The sequence below is a fragment of the Condylura cristata genome, unplaced genomic scaffold (assembly GCF_000260355.1).
Source record: "Condylura cristata isolate star-nosed mole 26May11 unplaced genomic scaffold, ConCri1.0 scaffold00011, whole genome shotgun sequence".
Classification (NCBI taxonomy): Eukaryota; Metazoa; Chordata; class Mammalia; order Eulipotyphla; family Talpidae; genus Condylura; species Condylura cristata.
Window position 1 is genome coordinate 30,234,154 of NW_004567112.1, and position 19,870 is coordinate 30,254,023.

General features: G+C 34.4%; 1 protein-coding gene across 2 annotated transcripts in view; it reads right to left on the reverse strand.

Annotated features, from left to right (window-relative positions):
• Positions 1 to 17,262: 17,262 nt before the first annotated feature.
• Positions 17,263 to 19,870, reverse strand: part of NRG3 (neuregulin 3) — an 845,535-nt gene continuing 842,927 nt past the window's right edge. The window contains exon 10 of one of the 2 annotated variants that reach the window (XM_012723665.1): positions 17,263 to 19,725. In XM_012723665.1, the coding sequence (XP_012579119.1) occupies positions 19,218 to 19,725 (508 nt within the window). In that variant the 3' untranslated portion in view covers positions 17,263 to 19,217. The remainder of the gene's footprint in view (positions 19,726 to 19,870) is intronic. The other variant, XM_004680690.2, reaches the window with a different exon arrangement.

Consider the following 19,870-nt stretch of genomic DNA (forward strand, 5'->3'; position numbering starts at 1 on the left):
ACCAAAACCTCAGAAGATTTGGGAAGGATTTGTACTTACAGAAGTATATCATACAGCGAGGAATGGTCTCCATGCTTGGGTCCGGGGCTGTTGTAAAGCTGGAGCTGCATTAAATTAAGAATATTCATATCATGACCTGCTGAATGAGGAGGCACAAGTCACCTATACAGATAGGTCTGTGGTTCCCACGTCTGAGCTCCCACTTTAGTGAAGTGGGACACATGTGGTCTTTTGAACTGAGGTAGAGTTTCAATACATCTACACAAAGGAAGTTGAGTCACAGGGACAGGGGCAGGAGTTGGGCCACTCTTTGCCCTAGTCTCCTCTCCCCTGAGCCAGGAGAAAGGCAGTCCTCCAGTCCAGGCAGAGAGAGAACTGTATAGAAGTACTCACTATTTACAAGGTGACTGGGTAAAGGTCACACATTTTTTTCACTTGTTTAAATATAAGTGATCACTTTAAAAGGTGGTTTAGAAAACCACAGCAGGAACTAATGGTTGGAATCCTTGTAAGTCTTTATAAAAATGTCCAGATTCTGGGTGTTTGTCATACTGTAAAACATCTGGGCAGCAACTCCAAACCAAAGGTTTTTCTCAGAAGTTGTTTTTTCTTATACTATAAAAACCATTAAAATTTAGATTTCCCATAGCATAGTGGATTGCTTTTAGGAAAAAAAAAATCACTTTGGATCAATATAGAATTCAGAATATGAACCCTAAAGTGAGGTCACAGACTAGCTAAACAAAAACATGGGTTCAGACAAAATCAAATTTGTGAACCCACAAATTCTAGGTCCTTTCTTCTGGATAAAGAGCTAAGAAAATAAAATATGATCCTTCTCAATCATTCTTTGGAATTCTATCCCTAAGAGTCACTCAAATCTGATATGTATTTAAATTATTTCAGGTAGGTATCAACGTAGTGAATTATAAAGGATGTGGGTTTTAAGCTAAGTGTCAGATATCCAGGAGTATCTAGAAGGGCTTATATTTTAATGGTTTTTATGGCTTCTAATATGTATAAGTTTATAAAGAAAAACTATTCTTATAAACTCAAAAACTAAGTTGAGGTAATTTACAGGAAAAATCAGATTCCATAAACAAAAAGATTTATTAAATATATTATGTTAATAGCAATATTAACTAATAATTTGTGCCATTTACTTTAATAAGTATTTATAGTATTAAATGATTTATTTTTTCCAATCTTAGTCATGGAGATATCTTTGATATCTATGCTTTGGATTAGCATATCCAAAGTCACAACGATGTTTGCTTCCAGAGTCTGGAGCTAAACTTAGTCATATATTATAACAATTACATAAAATGAAACATTATGTGGCTTTTACAAATTATGGTACAAGTATGTGTCTTGAAACACAAATTGTATTCCTAAAAGAACAGAAATACTGTATTACACACAGTACAACATTTTTTATGATATACATCCTTTTTTACTTTTAAAATACTAAAAAAACAAAACGTAAGTTTATCCCATATCATCTCTTGTCAAGGTCATAGAGAAGCTTATCTCCAGCAATGCTTCAGTGCTTACCTTCTGTCATGTAGCTCCCATATGAAATTTCTCATATTCAAGTTATGAAATCATGAGAAAGGCCCTGGTTTCTCATGTGAAATTATCATTGCTTCTTGTAGCATGATTTATAGACTATTATATCAGATCTCCTGGTAGCCTTCATCACCTGCTGAACCAGGTTAAGAGTTGATCCTCCATAGACACCCAAGCAGTTTTATCCACTGAGATTCTGTATAGTATGGGGGTATATGAGATAAAGTAATGCATGCTGCCTCTTGTGTATGCACAAACCTAACTCTTCTTTTTTGTTTCAGACAGCATTTTCTCAGAGTGGCTCTTATCTACCAGCAAAACCCCTACTCACTCCACCCCCAACTCCCAGAAAATTTTCCTCACCTTACAGGGGCCAGGATTTTGAAATTTCTGTTCAAGTGAAAAATGAAGCCAAAAAGTCAGACAACATGTTGATGGTTTCTTGACAAGGGATTGAAATAAACACATCTTTGATAATGAGTTTATGGCCATTCCCCAAAGTGACACAAATTAATCATTTATGAATAATAGACCCATTTCTTTGAGTACTGTTATAAAGTAGGTATTTAATGAAAATGTACTAATTTTCTTTCCTGACCCTTGTATACAAAGCTTATATAGAACTTAACATTTTCTGCTTTCTTTGAGAAACATCTAATGAGGAAATACTTAGGAGAGAAAAAAATGTCCCCTGTAAATCTGATACAGGTTAGCAAAGGGCACTAAAACTGGCCACAGACAATGCCCAGTTTATTGGTTACTGTCTGAGTGTTTTAGTGCAATTTTAAGGCTACTTAGGTTCAGAGAACAATAATGGGGTTTATTTAACAAACCAGGAAAAAAAAAAGTGTTACTGAGGCCACAAATGGCCATTTGCCTCACCTGAAGCAGTATTCAGTGATTCAAGTCCTAAACACAAATGATCCCAAGATGGTGTCTTCCCACCAGTGCAGAAATAGAGAACATGGCAGCCATGCAGTGGGCCAGGTTCCAAAACACAATACAGCAGAAGACACAACAGGAGACTCATGGAGCTGCTGAGATGGACCCATGCGACCCCAAAAAAGCGATACTCAAAACAGCAGCTGCAGCAGCCCAGGGAGGTGACAAATGGCTACACTCAGGCAGCTTCTGAGCGAGGCACGCAGCTCCGGGTCTTGGCCTTCCTTCTCCGGCTGTAACAGCAGCAAAACCAGGAACAGCTTCAGTTTCTCTGTTACTTGCAAAACCTCTGACCTTTCCCCCTCTGAGATTGGCTGCTGGAGGTCTCTCTCTGTCCTTCAGAGGTATGCAACAGCCTTCTGGAAGATTGGCACTTTGGGGGCAGAAATCACTGACCTCCGAATCACTGAAGATCCTAAAACGCCAAAATCCGGAAAGCTGAGTCCTGAACACTGAACGCAAAGGGCTGCTGCTGCAGTCCCTTATATTTCTTATCAGAGTCTCCACCTGTTTGCATTTTCCCTCGAGTTTTCTATCTTTACCAGCATCCTCATCCAGGGGATGCCACCTGTAACAGTCTTTGGCATTAGCCACTGGTTAAAATCCATTAGTGTAAACAAGGTTGTAGTTACCCAGATGGTACAGATGGTGATAATTAATGTAGTCACTTAAGGTGATTCTCTATGTAAACGGTATAAGGTTCACAGGTGATGTGGTGGTGGGAGAATTATGGGGACTATACTTGAAGGGGGAAATCAAATATTGTACAAAAATGAACAATGATCTAAGAAAATAAAAATAAATTAATAAAAATAAAAGTAACTTATTAAAAGGTATATAAACACTTTTTCTGTCTGTGAATCTATGTTAATATAAATACACAAGGGAGAATATTGATATCCAATCAGTGATACCCAGGTAGGTCAGCTGTGAGAAGTAGAAACTACACAATGATTTATACTGTATATGCTATATCTAGAAAGTTTTAATACCAACCCAAATGTGTTTGATTTCTTTCTTTTTTCTCTACCATAGACCACTGTTTTTTGTTTTTTTAAACTTTAAAACAATTGATTAATTTTTAATTGAGATAAAAGTGGGATATCCCCACCAGGAGATTCTTGATTATGTTCATTTTGGTTTCCTGATAGAACCCTATTTTTGTTAGTTACTCCCCTTTTTCCCCAAGTCCCCAAGTCCTAGTCTTCCCTGATGCCCAGTAGCATTAACATTCTGGGATTCATAAGACATCTTTAACATGGTTATAATAGATTACTAGTGTTTAAGAGGATTTGAATTGGCATCTGCTAACCTGAAAGAAAAAGCATTGTTATCTAATATACATGATTTTTTGGTACAGTAAGATCACCCAGGAACTCTAATTCTTGTTTCCCATCTCTATGTACCCCTGTATGTTTCTTTCCTTCTCTCAACCTCCTTCTTTCTTAGTTAATGATTGCTATAATTCTAGGAAATCTTACAGTTCATATACCTTTCCAAGAATATACTCACAGTAACCATGAGAACCAGGAAACCCTTACCAAGAGTCCTTCACCTCTGTGCGGCTTGAGCTACACCCATCCATTTTGGAATTAAGGTTAACAACTTAACTATGAAGTTTTGACATCCAACATCATACTTTCATACCACAATTTCAGACCTGTCCATGTGCTTTCCACCATTTCTACTGCTTTTGATTTCTTAGTAAATTCTAAGCCCTAGAGGACTTGAATTTAGACATTGGAATCAGACAGATTGGTGTTTAATCCCAGGTCCAAATGAAATAATCCTGAAAATAAATTTATTGAATCTCCCAAGGCTAACACGACTCAGCTGAACACAAACAAGAACACCAATGTCTGAAGTTGGAATGAATATTGGCCTTACCTTTTCGTCTCCCTTTCTTCCTCTCCTTGCTTCAGCTTTAGCAGTCTTTGTCCATTTTCTTGATTGCTGCAATTTTTTGTTGTTGTTGTTGTAAATTTAAGGTCCTAAGGGTAGATATTATTTTGTTTTTCCATGCTTGCATTTCTCTTTAGCTGTGTAACACCATCCACTTCCTAATGAAAACTTTACTCTCTTTTAATAGCATTCCATGACATTTTGCATCTATTGGTCTAAAGTGTTTTACAATAAAGTATTGTTGATTTTTCTGCCAAACCTTTTCTCTCATTTCTTTTGTCCTTGTAAGATGACATCGCCATCCATGCTAGTAAAGTGAGAAGACTAGGAGCTATCTATTTTTCTCCTCTTTAACAAAATAGTATCTTGTTAGTTCTCTCTGCAAAATGTATCTTTGTCAAATTTCCTCAGGTGTGTCATCCCTAATAAAAGTCAAGTAACCATCATTTTGTCTTGAGTTATGAGTGATCTCTGTATTTGTTTTTCCCTTTCCAACTCTTACCTTCTTTTCCCCTATTCTTTACATGATAGCTGGAGTCCAGCAACCCATAAATTTGATCCAAGTGTTTTCCTCCTAACGACTTCACTGTCATTCACATGCTTTGAATTAAAATCCAAGGTGACAATGGTGACAGATTCTGAATTATTGTGGTGGGAGAACTACTGGAACTACATCTGAGGGGAGAAATTAAATACTGTCCAAAAATCACAATGATGTAAGAAAATGAATCTAAAACATTCTTAGTTTTCCATTAATGTTTTTGCCTATATCAGACATACTATAGCACTCTCCATGAGTATTTACTTTAAAATAGAATTTCTAAAACTCAAAGGAAAAAAAAGAAAACCTTTACCATCTATGAGTATTTACTTTAAAATAGAATTTCTAAAACTCAAAGGAAAAAAAAAGAAAACCTTTACCATAACTACAGGTTTCTCCTTCAACCTAACTTCTGACTTTCTTTAGGGTCCCTTTTTTATCTGCAATCTCATCTTTTCTCTCCCCTGAACTGCTAGTGCCTTTTCCTATTTAAGAACTTACACATATAACATTTACTCTACCTGGTAAATATCTGGAATGCTGCTCCCTGCATATTTCACATAGTTGAAACATGTGTGCTTACATATGATCTTCTGAGGTAGTCTCACATTCATCTTCATAAGTGGGAACCACATAACCCCTGCTCAGTGTCAGAGGCTTATTTATATCCTCCATGGCTTTGTCAACACATCACACAGAGAGACACACACATACTTGTTTCTTCATTCATTGTATTGTCTCAGAAACTTACTGTAAGCAGTGAAGATTAGGACCATTTCTATTTTATTGACCAATATATTACCAAGTTGTTGAATAAATAAATGTTGGTCACAATTTCAAAGATCATCATATAATTTTTGTAAAGCATTAATTGTTTAGAACAACAATGGAGGAATTTTTAAATTCAGCTCCTCGACATTACTTTTATTAACCATATCACATGTCAGCTATCTTACAGAGAGTATCACTGCTTCAGAGTTAACCTGGCTGAGAAGCCACATGCATTCTAGCTCTAGAGAGTGTGGGGATTGAAAACACAATTTGAAATATATTCCAATCTAAAATTTGATCTGTAGCATTTGAAACAAACAAAAAAAATTACATAATATTCCTTGAGTAATTCCCTGAAATTTAAAGTTTGGGAAAAAAAAACATAAAAAAAAAAAGACATATGAGATAGATGTGAACAGTGCATTTCTATTTTCAAATGTAGTATACTTATTTTGGAGAATTAAAGTTATTGTTGAATCTACCTAAGTTCATACATGATTAACCATACATGATTAGAGTTGGAAGTGACCTTACAATCATTTGAGATAAATCATGAGAAATTCGACTATAACGTTGAGACACTTTATTTGTGAGACTGCCTCCATCCACCTCACGCAGCCAGCCCTCATCTCTCACCTGTGTTACTCCACTGACCTCCCTTCAGTTTCTCTTTAATTTACTTACAATCCTGAGGCCATTTTCCACATAGAAATCAGACTCATCTTTCTAAAGAAAATCTAATGAAATCCCTCTTCTCCTTTTTTTTTTTAAAACTTGTTAGTGATGCCTCACTGCAGTTAAATTAAAATAAAAAATGCCAACCATGTCTTATAAAGCCCTTTGTAAGCTGGCTTGTGCTAGCTTCCTTATAGCTATCTCCTCCAAGCTTCCCAATGAACTCTGCTACAGACACTGACCTCCTTTCTCCTACCTAACTGAGCAGCTTCCTCCTTCTGCTGGGGTTGTCTCAGAGCTTTGACTGGATGACCCTTTTTCACCATCAGTCCTATTTTGACATGCATGTAATCTCCTTGGAGACGACTTTTCCCATTATCCTGTCTAAAAGAGCTCCATCCTCTCCATTCCAATCCTGGTAGTCTCTTGTTTCCTTAGGTTTTTTGATAGCAAACTGAAATCATATTATTTAATCAGGTACTTAGGTATTGTCTGTCTCCCACACTGAACTCTAGCCCAATGCAAGTAATGAACTCATCTGTTTTGTTTACCACTATCTCTCTTGCTCTTAGAACTTGATCTTCCACAGAGTAAGCACTCAATTGGTACCTATGGACAGGAGGGAGAGATGGGAGGAAAGAAAGTAGGACAAGTTCACATACTGGGGACACACCCTCTCTCTGCATAGGGAAACTGGTCAGAAAGAAGTGAGTGGTCTTACAAGGTGCAAAGACAACACAAACTCTCTGCACTTGAAATGCCCTGGTTAGTGATACATTAATTTTTCTCTCATGTCACTTGGGGGATGTGATCTCTGCCCTTTTCATTATCAAACTTCATGTAGTCAAAAGATAGAAATACCCAATTTAGCTTCAGAAAGCAGTAATCATTATTGCCATTGTATTGATAACAAATAAAGTTTTATGAACCAGTTCAGGGTCACATACTATTTTCAAGAATTTTCATGAATTCTTAATTCATCCTAGTTTTTAGGATGTTAAAGGCTTATGCAGTTCTGCTTGCCAGAGGCCAATAGTTTTCATAGTAGCTTGATGCTCAGAACTATCTATTAAGTATTAAATAACAAACCTATGCATCAGCTTCTTAAGTCAGATGTAAGTTGCCATTTACCCCTGGGTGTAAGGGAAATGAAAGTGAAATCAATTTTAATTGTTACAGCAACTTGGTGCTGTTGAGCAAATATGTTTAATCTCTGGAAAATAGAATACCTCAAGGGTGTGGGGGCAGATAATATTTTCCAGCTTCTTGTTGCCTCCTCCACAACAAACAATTGCAAAGCAGAGGCATGGAACAGAAGTCTCAATTCATCAAACCGAAGAGGCATGCCAAAAACTAAAAGGCAAATCTCTTCAAAGAAGACACTATAAAACATGTTAATTAGGTTTGTAAGAACAGGAAACAAAGCCATTGCTGTTTTATGGAATAGTGAAAAAGCTTCCCTACACTGGACTATTGAAAATCATATTTCATATGTTCTTAATACAAAAAATCATTAAAATATATAGAATATGTTGAAATTGTGTAATATTCTCAATCTTACTATACAGAAAGAAGAGTTATTACTACTTTAATATTTTCTTTCAATTGTTTAATATTAGGGGCATTTATTAAAGCACTCAATATACTCTGCATAGGGTATTTAATGCTTCAATGTCCAGCCATTCTTTGGTACATGACAATTTAATTAAACATTTCTCTGTAGGTGCAGTATTGTATATCATTCAATAGCTTTTTATTAGGTTTCTTTTACTCATACATATATAGGCAAAAGACAGGAATGAATACATGATATACATATTTATAATTGAAGCTATAATTTGTGATTCACTTGTATTTTCTATAGTGAATTCATTGTGATACTGGGAACAATCTCTAAGAATAATTCAACTTTATAAGATCTAATTGCATCATTATATAAAATATGATTTGATTTGTTTCTCATTATAAATAAAACTATTAGAAATTTATTACATTATTATGCATATTTCTGTATATAACTTCTATTATGAAGTGTACATACTGCCATTTGCTTGTTTTGTTTGTATAGATGCAGAAAATTTTCCTGCTTATGCAATATGCCCTTTTTTCCACTACTATTTTGTTCTCACTGAGGCATCAGATTTTCTTATATTTGTTCATTTCTACCTTTTACAACAATACCAGGCACATACTGAGCCTGCATTTAAAATTTAATTGGTATTAATAATTAATTAGTCAATTAATATCTGGACATTATTTTAAGAGCCTTTTATTTAAGACAGCGAGTTTTATGTTATAAACATTATTCCAGTTTTATCATATACTTTATATTTTTTATAAGCATGATTTTAACTTTTGTTCCTATAAATATCCAATTTCAGCTTTTCTCTTTTCTCCCATTCCTAGAAAATTCTTGCCCAGTTGTTTTTTCTAGATTTTTTTTATGGTTTTATTTATTAAATTTAACACTTTAGTTTATCAATATTTTATCACAGTAGATGGAATGAGTTCAGGACTTATATTTCTATTTTTCAAATTGGCCAATTTTATAGCAACTTTCTGTGAATAAGGTGAACTTATAATTAAAAATGTCCTTAATTTCTATTATTGTTTTATTTATGAGGACATTTTTGCACTTTGCTTTTGTCTAGTTTCTCTTCATAAGCATGGTGCCAATGCAGTTTTATAATTGTAGCAATATAATATTTTGTATAATAGTGTTTTCTCCACATAGACTTAATTCTCACAGCTGTTTTCTCTATGCTCATGTCTGTATATTCCACAATACTCCTGATATGTTTTTTATTCAACTGCATGATAGTGATGAATGAAATTGGAGACCTTAACAAGTTTCGAACATGGAGCTTTCCCAGTAAATTGTCATTCAATTTATTAATGTTACTTAATTAACACTAATTAGCCCCTTTAAGTTTATTTCAAGGCAATTTATCATTGAAATCTCTGAGAATTTTCTGTTGACTCAAGGTTTTTTTGTTTTGTTTTTTTTTTGATCATTCTGCTTCTACCTTTGCTATATTTGTATCTATTTATTTATTCCTTTCTTACTCATGGCTATTGTTCATCTTCGTTAATGTAAAAGAAATGACAATGGAAGAATGACTTGCGCTTTTTTCTGAGGGAGATGAAACCAAACTTAATTACTATGTCTAAAACTGACCACTGATATTTTGTTGTTAAGAAAATGAGTTTTTCCCATCATTAACTACATGCTACCTTTAATCATATCTGATTTTGCTATTTATGAAAATAAATAATTTTACGAAATACCCTAATATTAAAGTAGCTGTTGAAATAAACCTGTCACGATAATTTCTGTTTTCATAATGCAGGATTCTGTATACATAAGTGGCGTTGAACAATAAAATTTTCAGAGATAGTTCTGTGAAGCAGTATCAAAATATTAGGTGTTCTTTAATAAAAAGGTACTGTAATCCAAATATTTATGGCAAACAGATCCAGCTGTCGAAAAGGGCAGACTAAGGGCTCCCTCTTTTGCACTCATCCTTCCTGTTGGCTCGCTATGTTTCTGACTCCTAATTAAACCCAGATGGTGAGGAAATAAGACCAAAACAAGCTTGTTTCCACTGTTTGAGTGAGACAGGTGAAAAATGTTGAGTTTCTCTGTGGAGCACTTTTTTTGTTAGTGTTGGCTCTCTTCTGGTGTTTAGTCTGTTTAGTGCTCTCTGGAAAGCTACTCACCTCACAGAACAACTGCCTCCTGCTGGCTCTCTCCCTACTCTGGGTCATCCTTCGACCTCCTCCAGGAGATCAATTCTGCTCTGGGCTCCCCTAAGGTTACAGGGACTTGCTTCTATACCCCAAGACAAGAACCAGCCAATCCCCTCTTCTCATGCCTCTCTATCTTTTCAATTTAGCAACCAGCAAGCAAATTTCAGTTAGAAATATATCTTTTGATTTTCCCCAGGCTTCAAACTTTAAGGGGTCTTTTATCACAGGACTTACCAGTTTCCGAATGCTCTCACGCTTGACTTGGTAAGATACAAAACCGTTCTTTGTTCATCTGAAAAACTAAATAGGACATAATTCTGACAATAGTCTAAAAAAAATATTTTCCCCTTTCAGAGTTCTCATTTTTACAGCTAGGAACTGAGTGATAGCTGCTAATGTTGGGTGAAATGTTTGTATGATGAAGTGTCTATTCCTAAAAGGTGATCTAACACTAGCTCTATGAAGTGGCTGAGCAAGGCACCTAGAATATTTGTCTCACCTATAGACCTCGGTCAAAATTTGGAAAGAGTCACATTTTAAAATCTTTTGCCTGTTCTATGAAGCTGTGTGCGTAAACAAGTATATATGTATGCATAATACATGCTTATATTAACTGTATAATAAATCATATTGCTATGATCGTTTACCTGTAATTATACATATATATGTGCATCTATGTGTTTATTATAGGTACATACCCTGGAAACTCAATGTAAGTTGTTAAGTAATTCTTTGCATGAAGAACTTTTAAAACTTATTTTCCCATAACTTGAATTTTTCATTTTAAAACCATTTTGGTAAATTATATTTTCCCTGAAAAGTCATAATTTTCAGAGCAATGAGTAAAATTCATTTGTGTGGTTGGAGATAATTTAAAAAATAATTACTTTTTTCTCTTTTGTTTTTAACATCATAATTTTAGTTTTTCATAAATATTGCATCCTTGTTTTTTTTAATTATCATCACTTCATTCTCATTTCTAATTTCAAACATAGCATTTTTAACCTTGACATCACTTTATTTTTAAAAGTGGATTAGATTGTTTCTAACTTCCTTAGCTGAATTTTAAACTCAGCTTTTCTCTTTACTTAATGTTGAATTCAGTGAAGACTTTGAGGACACTCATAGGGTACAGCTTTGACAGGTTTTAATTATTTTTTTTCTTGCACTTTATTTTTTAAATTCATATTGCCACAACTTTTAATTCCTGTCACATAATTTATGAAATCAGAATTATTTTTGTTTGCTTTAAAAAAATAATACAACATAGTGAGAAAATAACTCTCAAATAGGTAAATATATGGAAAATGAGATGCTACTTACAAGGATGCTACTTACTATGGTCTTAATATTGTTGAGTTCACAGCTGTGTTTAAATATTTTTTCTCTTTCAGTAACATTAATTTGTTTATACATAATAGTTTATTTTTACATCATTTTGTGCCTTTTTCCATTTTAGTTGTAATCCCCGTGGGCTTCCCATCACCAAATCACCCATGCGCCATCACCAAATCACCCATGCGCCAAGTTCAGTGCACTTCCTAACCCCCCCTTCCCAATTTTTGATCCCATTCCCCATTCCACCCCCATAAAATGTCTCTGGTATATAGTTGCAGTAACATTAACTTTTAATTACCTTTTAAATAATATAAATAAAAGCAGAGAAATAGTAATTCACTAATTAAATCTAATTGATGCCAGTGGTTCACAGCATCAAATGTCTGCCTCTTTCATTACAGAAAGGACTCATGGTAATATTTATTTATTTGTTTAGATATAATTGGCAGGACAGGTTAATCTTATTTATTTTTTTAAAAGAATGTCCTATTTATCAAACTGTCTGGTTTATTTTTCAGTTTAGTTGTAAAACTTTAGCCCCTAAATCAGTGCCACACAATTTCCAAAGTAGGCTTGCACTGGGATGGATGAATAATTTCTTTTTATACATGTTTATAGAGTTTCCATCTTAAACAGATGTTTTCATAACTTAGAATCAAATTGGAAGAAATGGCAAAAGCGTCCATTTTAGTATGTTTAAATATTTGAGCTCAATTAGTGTAATAAATGCTCAATAGAATTGTACATGGAAAGAGGAATTCAGTTTATAAAAAAGAATTAAGAAATAAACATCTTATTATGTAAAAAATTTTCCTAATATTGCTTTACATTAATTTAGTCTTATATTTTAAGTCAGTATCTTTCTTACTGGAGGCCTTTAAGAATATTGTTATTTTCTTATTGTATATTCATGGTTTTAAGGATGACTATTTTGTTTTATTTATTGTTCTGTTCTTTTATACAAATGGATACTTTTATCTTTCTCTCTGACAAAATGAAAAATGCTATTGTGAGAAAACAATAATAATAAGTTTGAAAAGTCTTTTAACAATATTAGGAAAATTAAAAGGCCTTAGGGTATGTCTGTGTACGAGAAGATATTGGTTAAAGTCAAGAACCTTATTACTACATACATTTGAAATGTTCCTACTTTATTCTTGTATTTCACTAACACAATTCAAAAGAAAAAGCTATTTTTTTTCCCTACAAAATCATATTGGTCTCTCATTTTAAGTGAGAGATAAAAGAGATTGATAAAAGAGAAGTGAGATAAAAGGAACAAGCAATAAGAACCCAACCTAGGGGAATCTGAGGGCCCAGCTACATCAGAGACTACTGAGAAGATACAACAGGAAAATGGTAGCCAAGGATACCATCCACACAGGGAAATTTCATGACAAAGTCAGGACTGTATTACATAATTATTAAAACTGTCTTAATTTTTATTAAGCACTTCGCCCCCCAAAGTATAGACATAAAGGAACTCTGCTACACTGGGGTGCTGAGGGACCTGCATCTAGAATTATATCCTGTAGCCTCTATATCCTACAGGAGGTATGTTTTCGAAATGTTTTCAAAATAAAGGAAGAAAGGAGAAACATGGACTTCCTGAAATAATATTATCATCATAGGCACAAGCATTTGTTTCTGGAATATTTTTCAGTGTTAACTAAAAATAACATACTGACCAATCTGCATTTTTTAATTTAAAATATTATCAAATGGGAGAATAAATTATATTTTTAAGAAACAGGGAAACTTTTTATTTAGCATTTATATGTATACAATTAAATTCTTGAAAAAAAAAATAAGAGAAAGCCCAGGCATTTCCTTTCAATTATTTTAAAAATATACACATTTGCCACTGGTAAATGTGTGGTGATTTTTAAGATGAATTTTATTTTCTAATGTTTTGAAATTTGAACAAGTGCACCTATTCTCCAGACTTTTACTGAAAAAAAAAAAGGTGGGTGTATAGATAAACCTATGCATTTCTTAGCAAACAAATCTGAATCCACATCATTCTTTGTCATGAAAATTCAAAACACCAGGTTAAGCTGGAGAGAGAAAAACTAAGGGAAAGACAGGACATTGAGTTTTGACATGGAGTGTGTATAATTGTTTAAGCTCATAGGTAAAAAGTATTAAGACAGGGAAGGCAAAGTGTCACAATAATTACAGTATGAGTGGTACATCAAAACTCTACATACACTGAAAACAAGTTTTAAAATGTGATGAACAACTACATGGAATCCTTATAATTTAAAAAAAAAACAATACAACTTTAATAGATTAAAGTTCTATAGATTTAATAAAGTTTAAATTAAAAGTTCAAGTATTTTTACGTTGCTTTACTGAAGAATAAGGAGTTCAGTTTGGGCTCTTGATAAGGATAAATTATATTTGGAAGTTTAGTGTTAGTCAGAATGCCACTAAAAGAGAAAATAGATATTGATTTGTGAAAAAAAAAATTACAATCAAAATTGAATAAGTTTGTTGCCTATTGTGCCCACCAAAGTCAGGATTATTTCCAAATATGAAGTAAAATGTTTCTAGACAACATATTCACTGTTAACTATAGAATTTATGTTAAAGAACTTGAGGTACAAATAATTGAGCATATCATTGTATTTCTCATGTATCCAATGAGGGTTTTGACTGCCTCTATGAGGAACCATCAATATTTCATGATTTCTCTGGAGAACCTCAAGCTCTATCTTTGCTGCAGGTGTTTTTTGAACACCCCATTTACATTATTATCTGTTCTAGCTACATTTTCTCTAAAAACAACCACAAAAGTCATCTGTCTACTTCTTCATGGAAATTAAATGGAACATAATCAGCACAATATATTCGTAGATGAATATACAGGTTCCAGAAGTTTTGAATCTTATAAAAATATATTAATCATCTGTTTTCCAAAGGATTCTGTTGAATTAATTAGATGACAAATAACCAGGCAAAGTTTGAGTTAGAATAATAGGATTGCAAGGTATTCAATTTAGGAAGAAAACAAGATGAACAGAACATTCTCTTCATTTGGCAGGTGGGGCTTTTTGGAGCTACTGATATGAAACTTTCATAAAGACAAGAGCAAAATGGAAATTTTCTTATTCATCCTCAACAATAGGAAATTGTTGACTATTACACATAATTCTTTTATAGCTATGTATACACATGTGGTCAATGCAGGCATTTACTATAAAAAGTTATCAAAGTACTGGAAGCCTGTTTCCAGTTTATTGAGATTAAATTTGAGACATTCTTCTATTAGTTTTGTATCTTCACTGGATAGTCAACATTAACACAGTTTCCCCAAATCACTCTGCATTCACCTTGACTCCTCACTAAAGTTCATGGACACTGGATATCAAAGGCACCTATTTAGTCACCTTTGGGAGAAATGAATAGTGAAAATTGCAGAAAAGAGAGCTTAGATGATCATATTTTAGGGACAGAAATTATATATATACCCATCATTTAATCTTCATTTATAAGATATAATCTGGCAAAGAATTTAATTCCAAGGTCTTGTGAATTTTCCAACCCAAGCATATTTCTGCTTACCTAAACAAGAGAAAGGACCAACAAATGCCTATAATATCGAAACATTGCCAAGTGGGCTGGTCTCTAATTGATTTGATGTAATTGGCTTCCCGTGAGGCAACAACATTCATATTTGTTAAAGTAAGCAAAAAATAAAGCCAACAAAATAATCAAACAACCAAATAATCAGACAACCAAATTTAACGTACACATTGATTATATACATATATGTTTATATATGAATGTGTGTGTGCAGTCACAGAAGGAAAGAATAGTAACAGTGCAGATCTAAGAAATGGATTTCTGCCTTTACCCTCACAACTGATTTAAAAGGGACAGAAAGAAAAAGGAGGAAAAGATAAAGCTTATTCAAAGGCCTCATTTCCCATGTCATAGTGGGATGCATTTAAGTATGAGAACAGCCTAGAAACATTGTGCTGGTCTTTCCTGGATGAAGATTGAATTTCTGAAGACTAAAGTACAAACACAGTATAGACATGCTATCATTTGAATACACTGTACTGAATCTGTACAATTGAATAATAAAAATGTTTTCTTTATATATAAAATGTTTCCCGGATACCAAAAGAGCAAATAAAAAATCCCACCCCTCCTGCTGTGTATTCCTAGGTATACTATGTACTCATTTGCGAAATTTTTCACAGCACTTGTCTCAGGGCAACATTTTCTGGTTTATGGGGCTGGATTCAAGGGGACCACCATACCCCCTTACTTAGGGAGTCATGGTTTCCTATAGCACCATAAAGCAGGACTGATATGAATGACTGCTGCACACATTAAACATATTATGGTGGAGACCGGGTTCTTGACCTGGTTCTTGAAGACCTTACCTCTGGTCACCAGAGGCCCCACTGAAACTGTATCTGTCATTCAATGTAGAAGCCAGTGTGCATTCTCTTGAACTCTATGTGGCCCTTTTGTTCTCTTTTTGGTAGGTTTGATATGTCACTGTGATCAAAACAGATTAATATGTGAAGTCCTAAAAAAATGTACTGTTCCTCTTCCAGAGGACTCTGCTGTTGCTACTTAGAAATTATGTAGGTCATTGGAGATATGATAGATTTACAAATATGTAGTCCTTAACCTATAGTAAGGGAGTGTGCAGTAGACTAGTGCAAAGCAGAGAACACTTTATGTGCATAACAATCTGGAAGAAAACTTGGATGCCAATTCTCCCACATTATTTCTACTATTTCTCATTAGGGTAAAATTGGTCATATATATTGAGCAACAGTGTTCTAGAGCAGTTACTGCTAAATTAGAATAATATATGCTTCATTAAAAAAAAAGAGATACCAGAAAATGATTCAGTGTAAAAATTAGTGGGTGACATTCATACTCTAATAAACAATGACTATGCAACTTATTTAATTACAAATCTCCAAATATCTTTTTGTATAATAAAGACAAGAAAAAGTTAAGCAAATCAAAGGTATCTTGTAGAAATAAGCATTTTTCTGTAGGCACATCAGCTTGAAGGGCAAGGTACCGATGGCTCCAGGTGTTTGCTATGTGAGATCAACTTTGAAAGTCTTGTTGCTATCAGCACTTGCAAGCTGCTGCCCAAAGGTGTGCATTTTGAGCTTGGCCCCTTTTCCCAGGAAAGCTTCATATTCTAAAAGGAGACAAATGTCCTCTGAAATTAACCATTTATATATGTGTGTGTGTGTGTGTGTGTGTGTGTGTGTGTGTGTGTGTTTTGAGGAGTCTGTCTTGCTTACTAACTAGGAAATAAATATTTCTCTTAACTTCACATTAGACAGCCAGTGGGTATATTTGATGTTTAGACTTCAGCAAACCTGGAAGTGTTTTTGATCTACTTTTAAAAGGTAAGGGGTTGTGTCAGGACTTAAATCTGACAAGCCTCCATCTTGTCACAAAAAATATAGGAAAACTGTAGTAAAGCACAGCATATATACAACCACCTAATTTGGTAAGTTCTAAATGAATTTGTTAGAGAAGTGATAGCAACAGTTTAGTGTAAAACAAAGTTCAGTGAGACACAAAATTGATTTTAGCAGAATTTTGAGGCTTCCAGCTAAGGTTTGGTATTTGTGATAAATTTCCACACAATAACATACTGAATACATAATTTGTGGAGTATTTATAACCCCCTTCATATGTTAATTAAGATCACTTTCTAAAATTTCCCCAAATATATAATAATTTAAAATGAGAACTTAGATGAATTAGACATTAAAAAACTTAAACTCATCTTTAAAGAGTCTAACAATATTGCCTCTAAATTCAAAACAACAAAACTGTAATGGGACAATGAAATAATACCACAAACATTTAGTTAAATATAAAATGCATTTCTACCAAATTGTTTTCAACATTTAAAATTTTGAATTTCCACTAAACATCACAGACAAGAATGCTCCTCTGAATGACATTGTGTCTACTATTAAAAAACATAATTAAGAAGCAATCTGCAATGTATTTTCAATAGAAACAACTTAATCTCAAATAAGAATTGTGTATACTCAATGTTTGATTTAGAAATAGTTAACATTCCATTTCATTAAAAAGTGCATCTTCACATGAAATTTTAACCAAGCCTTTCCCAAATTGTAGTAAAAGAAATCTTTTATATGCTTTCAAATACTGTGCCTTTTTATTTAAAACAGTGTAAACATAACAACTCAACACCACCAATAATTGGAAAAAGACTGATTATGTGAACACTAATTTCCTTGAATGCCCCATGAAAGTAAATAAAACAGACAAATCTTCAGGAGTAGTTTCAGTTCACCTTAGCAGTGGTAAAAATATTGCTTTATTCCAAATGAACATACAACACAATTACTGTTCTCTTGGGGGCTTCTTGTGAACTGAATATCTGGACTGTATGATTTCAACAATTTATTCTTTCCATATCAACCACAGAAGCCAATATCTTGGTCCACACATAGTAGACTTGCTATAAAATAAATAATAATGGGATGATGGGAAAACAAAAGGTAGTTGTCGATTTGTTAATTGGCTTGTCTAAGTAATTTAAGTTTGCATGATTCAAAATAAACACACAACCTCAACTTGCCTTGTGATACTGACATTATTAATGAGCCAATAGTTGTTCCTCTCAAAAGTATTCACATCTGAAAGTGATCTAGACATTGTCAAGAATTATAGAACCCCACCATGCAAGTGACCTTGAGTTTAGATCTTATTAACTGAACTTTATACTTAATGGAAAACTTTAAAGTGAACAGGTCTAAGAGGGAAATTTTTTTTTTTCTGAATATTAGATTCCCTGATGTTTCAGAACAAATTTTAGCAAGCTTTATACACACACACATGCACACACACGCGCACGATGAACACATGTGCATACAGTTTACCAATGCTCGGCAAGCAAGCCCATACACTCACCCTTGCACACACATATGCACACAGGCACGCACCCACTGAGAAGTGCTCTGTCAGAGCCCTAAACAACCTCAAAGGAAAACATTTCTATTAGTATGATTCTAGTGACACACATGGTGATTTTTTTTTTTTGTCTTTTTTTTTCTGTAAGAATTCCATTCCTCCCTCTGAGATTCTGTGCCTTCAAATTTCAGAGGAAGATGGCACATGAGAGTAGCTAAGGTTGCCTCCCACACCTCCTCTACCTCCTATAATCTTCCTCCTTCCAGCATCTTTGTGCCATTCTTCAAAAATTAAATAGAAAACACTACATTTGTTGACATGACACAACCTGTGATGAGGCTGTCAGGTGAATAGAAATTTGGGGTTGGGACTGGCAAGCCAAATGGCAAGGGTCATCTCTTCACTGACATAACCCTTAAGGTACAGCTCGTCTCTTGGAAACTGGGGAACCACCAGTGCTTTTTTTTAATGAGGACACTGGTACCGTGGGGCTGAGGATCTGAATCGCCCACATTTTCTAAGAGCCAAAGAGGCTGATGTTGGGACTAACTGAAATTGTATTCAGAATTCTACCGAAAAGCTTTAGTTGTAAGCTTTATCCCTCCTGAAACGTTTCTTTCCCTTTAAAAAAATATTTTGTTAAAAAACACTATGATATGAGGGCGATAGACTATTTGGTTTCTTCTAAGTAGATGCTCTTAAATTAATGCATATAAATAATTTGTATTTAATTTCCTCTCTTTCCTGTTGAGCAAAGCATAGAACGCACAGATTCCTCCATCTCAAGTCACTTGGTCAATGCAGAGTCTCTTTGTATTTCATTTCTTAAGACAAATTGTGCCTCTCGTTCTGATTTGGCCGTGGGACTCAGGGGGAGAAAGGCCGTGTTTTCACTTGCACTGTCCTCAGTTTCTACGCTGGCCAGTTCATAGTCTTCCGACCGCCTGGCATCAGTCAGAATTCGGATCTGTTCCTGGACAGTTTCTAGCAATATTTTCACTTCTTGTTGTTCTGCTATAAGACAATCGCTGACTGGAATACTCACATTGACAATATCAGCAGAGTAGGAGTTTTTGCACCATTTGATGCTTTTGACTTCAGAAATCCCTGGCATTTGCATGCAGGTTTCCTCTAGACCCACTGAAGGGATGATGGGCACGGAACTGGCCCTTGTGGATGAATATCCCACTAGGTCCTTTTGATCCAAGCTATTAAAATAGGAGTTTGTCTCTCTTGAAGGCAGTTGCATATTTATTGATGCATTTTGTTGGGTTTTTAAACCATTGGATGCATACCTGAAAAAGAAACAAAGTGTTACCTGGTTCCTCTGCTGGGTTCCTCTCCAGCAAAATTCAGTCCACAAAGCACTTTTCACATGCACCATCTCACTGAATTCTCACAGCAACCCCATGAGACGGATAGTATGTTCCCAATTAAACA